Source organism: Chanodichthys erythropterus, chromosome 21, assembly GCF_024489055.1.
Source record: "Chanodichthys erythropterus isolate Z2021 chromosome 21, ASM2448905v1, whole genome shotgun sequence".
Taxonomy (NCBI): Eukaryota; Metazoa; Chordata; class Actinopteri; order Cypriniformes; family Xenocyprididae; genus Chanodichthys; species Chanodichthys erythropterus.
This window is the reverse complement of record NC_090241.1, coordinates 4,507,184-4,523,904: the sequence shown is the minus strand read 5'-3', so window position 1 is coordinate 4,523,904 and position 16,721 is coordinate 4,507,184. Positions and strand designations below refer to the sequence as shown.

Genomic DNA, 16,721 nt, shown 5'->3' with positions numbered 1-16,721 from the left:
CCAGTGAAGTCCACTATAAGGAGAAAAATCCTGGAATGTTTTCATCAAAAACCTTAATTTCTTTTCGACTGAAGAAAGAAAGACATGAACATCTTGGATGACATGGGGGTGAGTGAACTAATCCTTTAAGTAAATGTTATATATATATATGACTAAATGTTATTGTATGCAATTACATAATTACACATTTATTTACACATAATTAAAATACATTAACGTGTACAAATAGGTGCATAAAAAGTGAAAATGGCTCCACGTAAAATAAGTACATGGATATAATTAAAGCAAACCGATGAAATGACAACCAAATATTATTGTTTGTTTTTTTTTATTGCAGAATTTGAACATACAGGATCAGGGAAATAAAGTGGTTGTATCTGTTACAATGAATAATCATACATTAAAAGAACAGAAAACAAATATCCTGAGTTTGCAAACATCAATATGAAATAATAAAGAAAATCACAACTTTAAATAAATCATCATAATGCATCAAAAAAATTGCATTTGACAACCATATTTATTATGTCTATGGTGACAACCTAAACACATAACAGTAAACAAAAACCACGTGGTTTGAAAGTCACGTGACAGAACCAGGAAGTGTTCGCAGAAGGTACGTCATGTCTTCAGGCACGATTACACATTATTACATAAACAATGAAAATGCATAAAATATATATTTAAATGTAACACTAGATTATTAAACATGATAATGGATAATGTCAGGATACAATGACTTCAGTGGTATTAAACACGGTTTGCTTAAACAACTGAATAAAAACGCAAATCAAGTTTATAAAATGAAGTGGTTTCACTGTTAAATAATGTGTCTTTTGTTAGAATTAGAAAGGCTAAATGTGAATTACAGTATGCTGTTTTGTCCGTTATGTAAGTGACTTCCTCTTCTTGTGTATTTAAAGGAACCCGTCAACAAAACACAAACATGGTGTCTCTAATCTGCACCTTACAAAGTCATCGAGATGATGTGAACTGCTGTGCTTTCTCTGGCTCTCTGCTGGCCACCTGCTCCGCGGACAAAAGCGTCTGCGTTTACTCCACCCGAGACTTCAGCGAGCTGCCCTTCTCCCCGCTGACCGGACACGGCTACGGGGTCCACTGCTGCTGTTTCAGCGCCTGCGGTCAGTACCTGGCCTCCTGCTCCACCGATGCCACCACCGTGGTGTGGTCGATGGACACCGGAGAGATCGAGGCCGTCCTGGAGCATCCGGGCCGGAGTCCGGTGAGGGTGTGCGCCTTCTCTCCAGATTCATCTTACCTGGTGTCTGGAGGCTCCGATGGGACCATCGCACTGTGGGATTTTACCTCCAGGACCCTGCGCAGGTATTCTGTCTGTAGTAAGATTACTGTAAATGACTATTTTATAAAAGCTAAATTAGTATCATTGGTAACTTTCCAATTCTTGTCTAGATATGACCAGAATGCACCACTCTTATGTTGCTGAAAGCAATGTTGTTTAATAGTTGATGCAAAAACTTGAGAAACTGAGATCCAGGCAGTCCAGCAATGATTATGTCAGAGATTAAATTTGAATAAGTAATAACAAATTTATTCATTAGAAGTTATAGAGACAAACAAATTCATTAAAGCTGCAGTCCGTAACTTTTTTTGGTTAAAAATGAGCAAGTACATAACCAGACAGTGTTCAAAACTATCTCATTATCTTAGCTCGATTCACAACAGTAAGCTTGTAATAATGTTTTATAATTAGAGCGACATGGTGGATTTCCGCCGGAAATTTGAGCATGCAGCAGTTCCTCTGTGCGTCATTACGTCATGTCCGTAAACAGAAAGGAAGGAGTCCAGGCTAGTCGGTTTTATCATGTGAGGATGCTGCTGGTAGCGGATCATTTATAGCCTGTTCTCACAGCAGCTGAAATAATTAAACTTATCATTTTGATGGCGGATTGTAATCCAGAGAGGTCCAAATGACAATCATCAGTGACAACTGGAGATTCTCCCGTAGACAAAAAGCAAAAGACTTTGGACTGTTGAGTGGTTACAGAAATTGAAATCTACAGGTAACGCTAATACACACATAGTCATAGTAATGCTAATGTTGTTAACATTAACGATTTGAGAACAAAGTATAACAGTAATAATAATTTGCACGGTTTGGCATGATCAGAGCTAAGCGATTGTTAGATTTAATCATCATTGGCAGCGTGATTTATTGTAGGCCTAATGCTGTTTTCCTCAGTTGGTCAGAACAAAAGTGGCAGAAATGTTACTTGTTCAGATGATATTTTCCAGTGAAAATTCTTATTTTGGTCATACTTTCAAGACGTAGAATCTGTGATTCTGAAGTGCAGTATCCACACCGGTGCGGTGACTGACAGCAAACATTAGATTCATCCACGTACGCACATACAGATAACTGTTCCGCATTTGACTGCAATTGCAGATTTCAAACAAGAGATGGCGACAAAGAGGAAAAATAGCGGACTACAGCTTTAAGTAATTAATAGTTAATAATACAATTTAGAGTATTGTAAAATCCAGAGTATTGTATCTAATAGATGAAGATCAGAATATACAGGAAGAAAGAACCATAATTAAGACATTTGCAGATAGGAGAGATGAAACAGAAGAGCAAAAGACAGCAAAGGAAAAAGCTAAACTATCAACGACTCAGTCCATTTTATACCATAAGCATAGGGAAATTTACATCCCACTCAAACTTATGTTTTGTTCTAATGAGAAAAGGCTAAATGGATTTACCCATTATGTCATAGACTGGTCAAGTGTCAAAAATAGATCAATAGGGATAAAATAGGGATTTTGCAGATCTTACATTATCACATTATCAGCAGAAATAATAACAGACATATTAAATTCAAATAAGCAACTAATTCCGAAAATACCATCACTTCTGCAGTACTTGGCATACGTCCAATATCTAACCATGAACGTGTCAGCATGACCCGTCACATTGGGACACTTTAAAGAACAATTGAATACAGCAAGCATACATACTCTTAAATATAAAATAAGAATAACCATAAGGGTACAATGAAAAGTAAATATTTGAAAATATGATGAGAATTAATATATAGATTAGGAGTACATGAATATATGAAATCATAAGTAATACTGATAAATCATAAGCCATAAATGATTAACATAAAATATGAATAAAATGCATTCATGTGAATATTGACTATTTTGGATCCACCAATAGTGAATCAAGCCTTAAAATAGATTTATTTTGCACTGCCCCAGACCAAACTGTTTGATTGACACCTGTGTGTGGTGATGTTTAGGACTGGTGCGGTGACTGACACCAGTATAGTGGCCTGCTCTTTCACTCCCTGCGCTCAGCTGTTCATCACCGGCTCCACATATGGTGACCTGCGACTGTGGGACCTGAATATGAACCATCTCCATGCAGAGAAGAACGCTCATGACCTCGGGGTCTCCTGCTGTCAGTTTGCTCCGCAGATAATGAAGGGTAGGACTCCAAGATTTTAATTATTCCGACAAGTTGCCAAATGCTACTTTGCTGTATCTGAGCGAGCTTTAAGGGTTAGTTCACACAAAAATGAAATTACTCACCCTCATGTCGTTCCAAACCTGTAAGACCTTCGTTCATCTTCAGAACACACATTAAGATATTTTTGATGAAATCCGAGAGGTAACGTTATATGACTCGTCCACTGACAGCAATAAAATCAATACGTTCAAGGTTCAGAAAGGTACTAAAGACATTGTTAAAACAGTGGTTTTGTTTTTAATTAAGTAACTAATGACAGAAATTTCATTTTTGTGTGAATTAACCCTTTAAGTAAAAATCAGACACACTCTTCTCAATATAGATTCATAGTCAGATTTTTTTTTTTTTTTTTTTTTAAGTGAACTAGTTTGCTTTTGATTGTAAAAATAAATATCACCTTATGGTTATCCGTTTTTAAAGCGATTGTCCTCTTAAATGGATTAACTGCACACTACCATTCAAAAGTTTGGATCTTCTTTTTTTTTTTAAGAATTTAATATTTTTTATTCAGCAGGTGTGCATTAAATTGATCAAAAGTGACAGTAAAGACATGTTATAAAGATTTCTATTTTAAATAAATGCTGTTCTTCTGAACTTTCTATTCATAAAACAATCCTGAAAAAATGTATAAAGGTTTCAATAAAAATATTAAGCAGCACAACTGTTTTCAACATTGATTGATAATAATACAAAATGTTTCTTGAGCACCAAATCATCATATTAGAATGATTTCTGAAGGATCATGTGACACTGAAGACTGGAGTAATAATGCTGAAAATTCAGCTTTGATCACAAGAATAAATTTCATTTAAAATGTATTAAAATATAAAAATTGTAATATTTCACAATATCAGTTTTACTGTATTTTTGATCAAATAAATGTAGCTTTGATGAGCAGAAGAGACTTCTTTGAAAAACATTTGTAAAAAATCTTACTAACCCCAAACTTTTCAATGATAGTAACTACTTTTTCAGTAGGGTAACTAGACTGTAGCTTGATTACTGTAAATGATGAGTATCTTGTATCTTTGGCAATCTTCAAAATAGCTTTCCTAACATTTCTTCTAATGTCTTCTTAGGATTAATGTGTTGATAAAGGGATAGTTCACCCAGAAATGAAAATTCTGTCATCATTTACTCACCCTCGAGTTGTAAATTTCTTTGTTCTGCTGAACACAAAGGAAGATATTTTGAAGAATGGTGATAACCAAACCGATGTGGGGTACCATTGACTTCCAGAGTAGAAAAAACAAATAATACTATGGAAGTGAATTATGCCCCAGATCTGTTTGGTTATTATCATTCTTCAAAATACCTTCCTTTGTGTTCAGCAGAACAAAGAAATTTACAACTCGAGGGTGAGTAAATGTTGACCGAAGTTTTGGGTAAACGATCCCTTTAATAAAACTAAATAATGAACTCTCTCTGTCTGTCTTTCCCAGGCACAGATGGCTGTGTTCAGTTTAAGCTGGCCTCATGTGGACAGGACAGTCTGTTGAAGATATGGATTGTTTCTCTTTTGTCTGCTGCAGGTAGCACATCCGATGCCTGCCAGTGTCTACTCCTTCCTTCTCTGTCTGTGTTTTAGTGGATGTGTGTGTGATCAGTGACGTATGTTGATCCACAGGCATTAAGATGCAGCTCGCTCACACTCTGACGGGTCAGTCTGCTCCAGTTCTGTCCTGTGCTTACTCTGCTGATGGACAGATGTTGGTGTCGGGGTCAGTGACACACACATACCTGCGCTACCACTTTAGGGTTGATTTTTTTTTTTTTTTTTTTTTTACTTTAATACAAAAAGTATTTTATCAACATAGAGAAAATGACATCACCTTCAATTTAAAGGTACGCTATGTAACGTTTGACCCTCTAGAGGTTAAACAAACAAACTGCATGCATTTTGCGGAAGAACATTGTTTTGGTTGTGCTTCGACTGTGCAGATGAATATGGTTATCCTTCTGCTCATAAAACATTCACTACTAGGCTTAAGAGATAGAACCAGTTTAGATGGAAAGGATCTCAAGCTGACTAGCTGAAGATGTTACTGTAGCTTTACTCATTAATAGGAACGGTACTTCCTTGAAAATAAATTCCAGCACAGCGCTACAACAACCACAATGAAATGACCCTTCACAATAGATAATGCTTTACATTGAACTCTGTCTGTTAGAGAGCTACATATGGCAATTTATCTGTTCAATAAAATAGCTTACTCACCTGTTGAGTAATAAAAACGCCATTATTTACAACATTTCAAATCTCAAGTTGCATCCCAAACGACACACTATACACTATGCATTACTTATGCGCTATGTACTCATCCATGTAGTGCGTGAATTGTATAAGGTTATTTTGTCATTTAACATCGGAGTCTGACAGCCCCTTCCCCTTCGCTGCGTAATTAAAGCTGTGACAGTCGAGTGCACAAAGTGTCCAACATTCCACACTTATTTAAAGGAACACTCCACTTTTTTTGAAAATAGGCTCATTTTCCAACTCCCCTAGAGTTAAACAGTTGAGTTTTACCGTTTTCGAATCCATTCAGCCGATCTCCGGTTCTGGCGGTACCACTTTTAGCATAGCTTAGCATAGTTCATTGAATCTGATTAGACCGTTAGCATCGCGCTTAAAAATGACCAAAGAGTTTTGATATTTTTCCTATTTAAAACTTAACTCTTCTGTAGTTACATCGTGTACTAAGACCGACAGAAAATGATGAGTTGTGATTTTCTAGGCTGATATGGCTAGGAACTATACTCTCATTCAGGCGTAATAATCAAGGAACGTTGCTGCCGTATCATGGCTGCAGCAGTGCAATGATATTACGCAGCGTCTCTCACATACGTCTCCATGGATGCAAGGCACGTTCCCTGTGCAAGCAGGGGCTCACGGGCGCTGCGTAATATCATTGCACTGCTGCAGCCATGATACGGCAGCAAAGTTCCTTGATTATTACGCCTGAATGAGAGTATAGTTCCTAGCCATATCAGCCTAGAAAATCACAACTTTTTATTTTCCGTCGGTCTTAGTACACGATTTAACTACAGAAGAGTCAAGTTTTAAATAGGAAAAATATCAAAACTCTTTGGTCATTTTTAAGCGCGATGCTAACGGTCTAATCAGATTCAATGAACTATGCTAAGCTATGCTAAAAGTGGTACCGCCAGAACCGGAGATCGGCTGAATGGATCCGAAAACGGTAAAACTCAACTGTTTAACTCTAGGGGAGTTGGAAAATGAGCCTATTTTCAAAAAAAGTGGAGTGTTCCTTTAAAGTGCACTTTTTCTTTTTGGATTTTCAGCATGAACACACTACTTGCACTATTTATACTTATGCACTATTCTATGATGTTTTTAAGTACGTGAATTTGGACGCACCTTCAGTTTTTGCCATGTCTGAAAAGACAAGCCAATGTTGATTCTTGTTTTATTACGAGATCTGTTGCGTTCTCTTTTTGCCAGGAGACTCTCCTCTGGGGAGTCACCCGTTTTAGTTTTAAACAAACGGTGAACAGAGTTTTGAGATTTATCGGCTCCATTTCAACCTTTGTTGCTCGTTGTGACGAATAACCAATGCCACTCCCACACCAGACATGCGTCAAAGTAACCGGAGCAACTTTTTTCTATTTACGGATATGACGAGACATGCATGGGCAATTGAACTATGTACGCTGTTACCCGCAAATCCATCGAGACAGGTCTAAAATATAAACACTTATAATAGGCTCATCATAGTGAAACAGGGTAAAATAAAAACGTTTTGGAAGAAGGATTGATGCTGACACTATCGGATGAGAACATCGGATTGAGCTGAATAATGACACTATTGTCATTTCATAATTGATGAACTTCACAGTTATTGAACTGAATCAACACTTTGTTATTTTCCAGTTTATTACTGTGAAACTGCTTAGAAACAATCTGTTGTAAAAAGTGTTATATGAATAATAGTGCTGCCAATCGATTAAAAAAATAAATTAGTCAAATTTTTCTGTAATTAATTGCAATTAAAAACATTGGGGTCTTTAATATTTTTATATTGTAAAAATTTCAGTTACTCTCATTTACCTGTGGCCTTCCTGTCTAGCAGGTAGGAAATATACAGATATTTATCAAACACTTTACAGTCTTCACTGCATAAATTTTAAATTAAATATAGATTAATCCTTATTAGAACTACAATTTTCTCTTTTACCTTTGTTCTTTGAACATTAATGTCAGACACCATCACAGCAACTGGTTTATTAGGTTGCTGTGACTTTAAGAGCTGCCGCTGCCGAACATGACGCTGATCTGAAGCGCACCTCATTTTCTCACAAATCTTTAAGACATTATTTAACACATTTAAGACTGCTCTTACTCGACAAAATCCATAAATACAAATTATGTGAATGTATATTGATGCTGCCTTGCAGTTTCATTGTTTTCCACTGGATGGTGCTGTGTAATCACAGACATCAGCAGTGTGAAGAGCATCATGATAGATGAGTGCTGGTTTTGAAGTGTGTTTGCTAATAATCTCTGATGAAATGGATTTTTCATCCTCTGTGTGTCAGCAGGCAGACAAGCTCGGTTTTACTGCACATAAAGGCCATGGAGGGCTCGTCTGACTCACGCCTTTTAAATGTCACTCTCTCTCTTTTCCCACAGATCGGTGGATAAGACCGTGACTGTGTATCAAGCTGTGAGTCTCATTCATATTCATCATATATTTCTGTCCGACCAATAAATATAAAAGATGATTGACAGCTCAGCCCGCTTGGATGTCTTTTGCATAACATTTACATTTATAACAATGAGTTCCACTTTGCAGAACGAAGGCATCTTACTCTACACACTTAACCAGCATGACAGGTGAGTTCTGAGTCAGGATTTCTGAGCTGTGAACTCTCAGTGTAAGTTGTTGAACCCTGTCAGTCAATCTCTTCCTGTTGGACAGGTATGTGACGGCCTGTGCCTTTTCCCCCACGGCCCCTCTCATCGCCACTGGCTCCATGGACAAAAGCGTTAATATCTGGAGGGTCGAGGATGGCAGCTGTGCTCAGGGTGGGTTCATTTACAGTCAGTCCTGTTATAAAGTACTTTTTAAACTCCAAATGCTTTCGTTTATGAAAGCATTTCCTATAAATCATATTTCAAAAATATGCTCTGGTCAAGCTCAGGCACATAAGCGTCTCAACTTGTTAAATCTAATATATTTTACAAAATTATCATACAGATTTCTGTAATTATATTAGACACTGAATTCTTCCTAGAGGATGATGTCATTAAAAGGTTAGTTCACCCCAAAATGAAAATTCTGTCATTAACTACTCACCATCATGTCATTCCACCCCTGTAAGACTTTTGTTTATCTTCGGAACACAAATTAAGATATTTTTGATGACAATGCTGTTAGATTTCCTTCCATTGACTGCCTTTGCAACTTCCACTTTGATGACTCAAAAACTTCATAAAAAGATTAGAAAACTATTCCATGTGAATCGAGTCCAAATTTTCTGAGGAGAATCGATCAATTGTTAGGACAAACAGATTTAATTTTAGGCTTTTTCTCACATGTAAACATTGATCAGCGAACATAAGCAGAAGCTCAACCAAACCTGAATAACACACAAGATCAAACCTCTTCCGGAAGCTCAAACGTGCTGCGTAACACACAAAAATCACTGGTTATGCAGCATGTTTGAGCTTCCGGAAGAGGTTTGCTCTTGTGCGTTATTTAAGTTAGATTGAAGCAAAATAGAGTAAATCACCTTTTGAAAAGCAACTTGATGCTTCAGTTAAAGATTGGATCAATTACATCATTACACCAGTAGGTGGCGACAAGTGACTGTTAAAAATGTATTTATCACTGAATCATTAATTCAAGAGATTCTTTCAAAAACACTGATTCATCCAGTAATGAAGTCTCTCATGAGTGAGTCACTGAATCATTTATTCAAACCTATATATATTTTTTAAAACAAACATAATAATAATAATAATAATAATTCAACTTAAGCATTTTTTAAATAGATTGCAACAATTAGCATTTTGTCAGAACCTGTAATAAATTACATGTTATCTGTTCAGAATCATGAATTGTGATCTATTTTAAACCAACAAACAAAAAATTAATAAGATGAACGTGATTCTCAATTGATCCAGAATCATGCAGCTCTAAAATGTTGATATGCAAATTATTATTATTTTTTTTTGTCGGTGCAATGGAACAGTGGGAACACAACAGTTTCTTTAAAATATCTTCTTTTCTCTTCGTCAGAAGAAAGAAAGTCATACACTTTCGGAATGACACAACGGCGAGCGAATGACAGAATTTGTTTAGGGGTGTATGGTCCTTTTAATGAACTTTAAAATTATGTTTAATATTTTATATAGTATATTGAAACATATGATGGGGGTATGACAATGTACTGCAGAGCAGTTATGATCCATACACAGAAAGTTACATACTATTTGCACTGGGGAATTTTATTTATTTTTTTCTGTTTTATTTGTTCTAAGAATGATTGTTTGTGCAACAAGATGATTGTTTTTTTTTCTTTCTCATCATTTCTTCCTGAAACTGAAGGCAAATCTTTTCCTGGTGAGTGTGTTACCAGTTTTATAGTTTGTTTTGGCTGTAACTAGCAAACAGTATGCTCATACTGGCTTTCAGGGCACAAAAAATAAACACTCAACAAACAAACACTTGACAACAAAAACACAAACTGAGCAGTGTTTGTATTGTTCTGATGCACTGCTAAAGCCTGTGTTATAGAGCTCAAGAGATTCAACCCGTATAACAAAATATATAATATAACCATGACGGCTGCTTGTAAGCTGAAATCTGTCCCTAAATGATGTGAAATGACGTGGGAGTCAAGTCTGTTTTAATGTTCAGTTATGCTTGTTCTTGTGTTCCTCTTTTCAGATGAAGCCGCTTCAGTTTCAAGCAGTGAAGGTAAGAGAGATCCTGACCGTACATTAAAAAAAAAATATATATACAATTTTTATGAATTATTTTATACACCTGCAAGCTCAAGTGGAAAAGCATTGCAATAGCAACACCAAGGTCATACATTCGATTTCTAGGAAACAAACAAAAAAAAATGTATACCTTGAATGCATTGCAGGTGGCTGTGGATAAACCAAATATTGTGGATATTACCAAAATAGATTTTCATGCTTGAATGTTCAAAAAACACCTTATTTTTCACATCTTTTACATTGTTGCAGCACCTCTCTTCCCAGTCTGTCAGTAGTAATGTTTTATTTAGTTCCTCTCTATGAAGCCCCTCCTTCTGAAAAGTTCTGATTGGTTGGCTGGACTAGTGTGTTGTGATTGGTCAACTGCTTTGAGCGTGTTAGTGTGTTTCAGAGATGTCACACCCCTTGCCATAACCACAAGTTTCAACACACTACAAACGCAACCAGTGTTGCCAAGTCTGCGGTTTTCCCACGGAATTGGGCTACTTTTAAGTCCTTGCCGTAGGTCATTTTTTTTTCCACGGGTTAATTTCCACTGCCGTACTTATGATTTCAGCGCTCAAACAGCCCCAAAACACCCCCCAGACATACAAATTCAGTGGAGAATTCGTCCGCCCAATGGAGAAAATCGCATTGGGCTACTTTTGTTGCACAGACCTGGCAACCCTGAACCTGGTCGTCCCTTTTTTTGTGTATGCCTTGGATGGGAATTATTTAAATGAGTGGTGCTGGTATGATGTCAGAACCTGGAAGACTAATTCACCGCTGGACCTGGTTCCTTCGATATTTTCCTATAATAATGGGGTTTTTCGATTTATGTGCAGAATAAAGCGTGTGGTAAACAAACTTGGCTATACTTTGACGTTTTGTTCTACAAGGTAGATTACACACATTTTGAAGCAGTTTATTTTTGAAAACATACATTTTTAACAAGTAACTAGATAAGACAGCTTGGGGTGTTAGTGTGTGCAGTCAGTGTACGCTTTAGAACAAAATGTCAAAGTATTAGGTTATGTTCACCACAGGCTTTATTTTACTCATAAACTGAAAAAAAAAAAAACCATAGGAAAAGTTCAGAAACAAAGTTTGCTGATATAGAGAATAACTCCCTTTGGAGTGACTTTGTGCTTTAACTTTGCAAACCTTTTTCATGCTTGAACAGCAACATTACACACTAAAGAAAGTTGAGAATGTAAAAAGCATAAAAGGTTAAGTACTTTAAGTACTTCACACACGATTGTTATTACACCTCTGTTGACCATGTTCACTAATTACTCATTGTGAGTCAAAGACACGGGAGAGGTGTAGTGTCAGACCGAATACACAAACAGGAACGAGAATGAGATGTATTCTTCTCTCGCCCTTCAGAAGTTTCTCAGGGGTGATGGATCACAGCTGCAGCTTCAGTCCAAACACACAGTGAGCTCTGGTGGGCTTTACATACTGTGACTGGTTTAACTGCATGTGTGTGGAAGAAATCTGATGAGATCTACATTATGAATAACAAAATAACATCTCACACACACAGTAGGAACTCAAAGTACTGCAAACGATCTGCATCCTGAGCGGATACATGGTGTAGAACATTCCAGCTCATGATTTATGCATTAGATGCAGTGTGAGAAGAGATGACCTGCAGTCTTATTAAGAATTCCCTCTTTATCTTCGGCTTAATTCATGATTTGTTTGATAAAACTAAAAAGTCATGATAAAAAAAAAGAACATTATTAGACAGGATAGTGTCAATGAGACAGGAAACAACAGGGAAGAGAGAGTGGACCAGAACAGACAGGACTCTGGTAGCTCGAGGTGCAGCTGCATTATAGGTCGAGTGCTTCCCACAAGGCTATTGGACTGACGTGAATTACTTGATGTGAAGAGAATGTCATTGACCCATACCCATACCATGTGTCCTGTTGCTGTCTCCCAGGCAGGAAGTCGTGTGGACACTCCAGACTGATGGTGAGCGAGTGGTCTGAGGAGGATGTGTTGGCATGGTTACGTGAGGAGGGGCTGGAGTCCGTGATTGACGTGTTTAAATCCAATAACATCGATGGAGAGGAGCTGCTCTCTCTCACCAAGGACACCCTCAGCTCTGAGCTGCACATTGGTAAAATTACAGCACACATTACTCAGTATTGGCATTCATGTCTCATACCTCGCTGTAGACTCTGGATGTCTACTTTATGTACATCTCTATATGGACTCGGTGGAGATCACGTCAGTAATACTACAGGAATGACCTCAGAGGGGTTATATAAAAATAACATGGATTTCACCATGTCCCTTATACATTACCTAACAGGACATCTTGATTGGGTCATGTTTTTTTTTAGGAAAAAGTGGCAAACGTAAGACCTAATCCTAGATATTGTGGGGAATGTAAACATGGGATTTGTTGAGTTATGTAAAGCACTTGTCCAGAGAAGAGTTTGTGTGCATTAAAGCTGATTATTCCCGCTTCGGTCCTAAAACCAGCAGCTATTTGCATAAGAAATCCTATCCTAATGTGCACTTCTGAAAATAAAGTAAAATAAATCACTGTCCATCTTGCCGTGACCGTGAAATCACCCCATTTCATTTAGCATGACTTCCTTTGCTGCCCACTGTGAAGGCAGTCCATTGGCAGAAATGGACATTAGTCAGTCTTGTTACCTCTGTATGGTGAGATGCAGATGGTTTTGAGCAGTGGTGTGTGGTGGGCTGCTGAAACGAGAAGGCAAAGTGCCAGAAATCACGGGGGTGGCCCTTCATTAAAGAGGGTGGGCAACGCGCAGAGTATGAAAACAGCATGGCAAATTACCAAGAAAACAATAAAACAGCACAGTTTCAAGTTCAAAGTTTCAAAACAGCAAACAACAGCCTATAAAAACTACTCTGTAAAAAAAATTCCACTTATTTCAACTTAATTTAAAGCAGCAACATCACTTAAGTACAATGACATTGATTGTACTGCTCATTTCAACTTAAATTATATTAAAAACTGACTTCAAAAATCAAGCTGAATCTCATATAACTTGTAAAAGAAAGCTGCATTTGCTTAAATTATTTATGAGTTGAAGTGGTCACACTTTATTTTAGGGTCTTCTAACTAGTTGCTTAGCATGCGTATTACTAGAATGTTGTCTGTAAATATAAATCACATATTAATGCCTTATTCTGCATGACCTTATTCTACATTCTTAATCCTACCCAATACCTAAACTTAACAAATACCTTACTAACTATTAATAAGCAGTAAGTTGGGAGTTAATTAAGGGAAAAGTCGTAGTTAATAGTTATTTTTATTCTAAAGTGTTACTGTTGCCATGAATTATTGATCGTTTTTTTAATTTTTATTATCTTTTTTCATATATATTTTACAGTGCATAACAACCACAATAAAATGGCTTATTTTCTAACAAAAACATTGTTTAGAATTTAACAAAAAAATTTGAGTCCATCGAGTGCATCAGCGCCCTCAAAGCTTGTACGGTCCTGTACCTCGTCCTGTGTCATTTCATTTGGCAACATTAGGCAGTTTTGATTAAATGCCGTTTAATGTTTGATGGTCGTGTTATTTTACATGTGCATTAGCAATGCTTCTTTTGCTTGTTTTTTGCTTCTTTTTCACCTGCTTTTTGATCTGGAGATTCTGTACTCTTTCAAATGATGTGTAACAGCGCCCCCTACCTTATAACAGGCAAAAAACAAGTGCCATTACATGTTTTCACTATATATTTTTTAATTACCAACATGTCCTTAAAGCCGCAGTGAAAAAAAGACACTGGTGTTCCTGATGTCACAAACTACTTTGTAAACAATCACGTCAATGTGCCGGCAGGCTTTAGCATATCATTGTCCATGACCGCTCTGAAGTGGGAGAGTCTCAAGAGAATATATCCTGGTATATTTTTCTGTTGATATAAAAAAATTGGGTAGTTTTGGCTATATAGCGGGTGTATGATGTATATCACGATGTTATGATGAACTATATGCCTTTCTCCACTGACGTTAAGGTGTTCAAAGCGTTTTTAAGGATACAGATTGTTAGAAGGCAGCTGTCTGACATGGTTTGTGTAACATTAGCAACACATTATTAGTTGTTTGATAATGTGGTCAAGCAAAAGGCTAATCATATTAATTACTGTTATGCGTCTAGCATTGTAAAAAGCAATACCATGGTGCAGTGTTTACCTTAGTAAGTTGACCGAGTGGATCTCTTGAGCTTGAGTGGGTGGAGGCGGGGCTAATTAGCATATTCATACATCCACGTATAATAAATGAAGCAAGGGTGTAGAGTTACATTCAAGCTATTTTAAAGCATGAAGACTTTTTTTCACAGGTAAAAATGTTTAAATGTGCCATTTTGGTGATGATAAAATTATTGACTACGGGGGGACTTTAAAAATAATTTCTGTGCTGCACATTATGTCTACATTAGTTCCAGTTTCTGCCCAGCATTTATAGAAAGAGTGGGACACTGCTGGAATTGAAGACCAAACCACCGCTGTTCTTAGCACAGATATCTCTACTTGAAAATCCCACTTTTCTGTAATTGGATGTGTTTGGGTGGTGTTGAAGTGTTCTTGTGCTCTGTCAGAGTCTCTGGGCCTTCGGAGTAAAGTCATGAAGAAGATTGAGGAGTTGAAGATGGCACCCGTCTCTAATGGCACTCCCGACGAGTACCTCTGTCCAATCACACGCGAGATCATGAAGGACCCAGTGATCGCTGCTGGTGAGCGTCTGAGAGGGGTTAACCTGCTTGACTGGACTTTTCGTTTTGAGTTTAAGCGTTTTGTTGTTTTCTGTCTGCAGACGGCTACTCGTATGAACGGGAGGCCATCGAGAGCTGGATCAACACGAAGAGCCGCACCAGCCCTATGACCAACCTGCCTCTGCAGACCACCCTTCTGACACCCAACCGTACTCTGAAAATGGCCATTTTACGATGGACCACTTGCCAGTGAGTTTCGATAATATTGGCCTGTAAGACTTCACTTAACTAGCTTTTGCGGAGCTCTGTAGAACTGGATCACCATGGGGCTGATGTGAGATCAGCTTGACTTTAGACATTAGCATGCTGTACAATTAGCACTTTTAACAAAGTGATGTCTTAGTTCTTGACTTAAACCCAAGTTCAGCCTTAATCCTGAGAGTGAGGTGTTCCATTAGATGTGATGGGAGGTTCATGCTGTCATCCATCAGCAAAGTGATGGTAGTCGTCACATTCAGGCTGAAGAGTAAGTGGTTCATAATCAGGATGAAACTCCAGAATGATTCTCCATCATAACACAGCAGAGTGTTGAGTGGCCTTAAACATCATAATAAGTGTTTATCATCCCTTCTGCTCAGTAGCGGACAGTTTGCTTGCATAATTATACCGTTTGTAGCACATAATTATGATTCCTTCTGCAGCTGTTCTCGATCTCCCATCATGACCCACAGGTTTGAATACAGGTGATTCTTCAGCTGATTCAGTCTTATTTCATAAAAGGATTTTGAGATTAGCTATTTATCATTTAAGGGTATAATGTTGCTTGTATGAAAGTTTACATACTTAAAATCAGGTATACATTTATTAGTGGATGCTCATTGTAACCAGTTCAGGGACTACAATTGCATGGCTTTACTATGTAATCATATGTATATTACTGTACATAAGAGCATTGTTATGAGACCTGTCTGATGAACATGCAGCAATAAAATCAACCTGTTGAACAACTGACTTTTGTCTTGAGATTCATTTGAACAATGATTAATGATGATTTCTTAGAGAGGCATCACTGGAGTTTCAAACAAATCTTTAACCCTAGTATTAAACTATCATGTAACTGTTGTCCCACATGTTTGAACAACCATATGATAAACCATCCTGCTTATAAAAAAAAAAGTTTTTACAGCAACTCTACACAAACTTTTCTTCAAAAAGCATAAAAATAAAGGTGTGTTCAATAGTACACAAAGAAACGACATTAACGCTAGTTAGAACTGATACACAATGGTTCCATTGTCCAATTTGCGCTCTTTGCATCTAACTACACTACAATACTAGTGTACTAGTATCCATACTACATACTACAGAGGTGGCAACCGATGAGCATGAGGATTCTCTCTAATGTTTAGGCTATTTTCAGACTGCAGGCAAACTTTCCTCAAATTGTAAGTGATCGTATAAGATTTGTGTGTCCAGATTGGGGTAGGCAAGTTTGGTCCTAGAGAGCTGCTGTCCTGCAGTTTAGCTCCAACCCTGAAAAA

The 16,721-nt window shown here is 37.3% G+C and overlaps 1 protein-coding gene across 2 annotated transcripts; it reads left to right on the top strand.

The window, feature by feature from the left end:
* Positions 1 to 359: 359 nt before the first annotated feature.
* On the top strand, positions 360 to 16,182 carry wdsub1 (WD repeat, sterile alpha motif and U-box domain containing 1). Of its 2 annotated transcripts, XM_067373998.1 has the most exons (13): positions 360 to 616; positions 924 to 1,344; positions 3,285 to 3,472; positions 4,957 to 5,046; positions 5,142 to 5,235; positions 8,166 to 8,199; positions 8,329 to 8,369; positions 8,455 to 8,561; positions 10,087 to 10,101; positions 10,429 to 10,458; positions 12,415 to 12,594; positions 15,067 to 15,201; positions 15,282 to 16,182. In XM_067373998.1, exons 2-13 carry the CDS (start codon positions 947 to 949, stop codon positions 15,431 to 15,433), a joined length of 1,464 nt encoding a protein of 487 aa, XP_067230099.1. In that variant the 5' UTR covers positions 360 to 616; positions 924 to 946; the 3' UTR covers positions 15,434 to 16,182. The 2 variants fall into 2 exon arrangements, with proteins under 2 accessions (XP_067230099.1, XP_067230100.1); XM_067373999.1 differs by lacking the exon at positions 10,087 to 10,101.
* Positions 16,183 to 16,721: the final 539 nt, after the last annotated feature.

Bases quoted from the DNA above. Each gene is read 5' to 3' on its own strand.
- wdsub1 (XM_067373998.1), top strand. From the start codon at position 947: ATGGTGTCTCTAATCTGCACCTTACAAAGTCATCGAGATGATGTGAAC. The intron at 5,047-5,141 runs GTAGCACATCCG...GTTGATCCACAG, and splicing joins TTCTCTTTTGTCTGCTGCAG to GCATTAAGATGCAGCTCGCT. The intron at 12,595-15,066 runs GTAAAATTACAG...GTGCTCTGTCAG, and splicing joins CAGCTCTGAGCTGCACATTG to AGTCTCTGGGCCTTCGGAGT.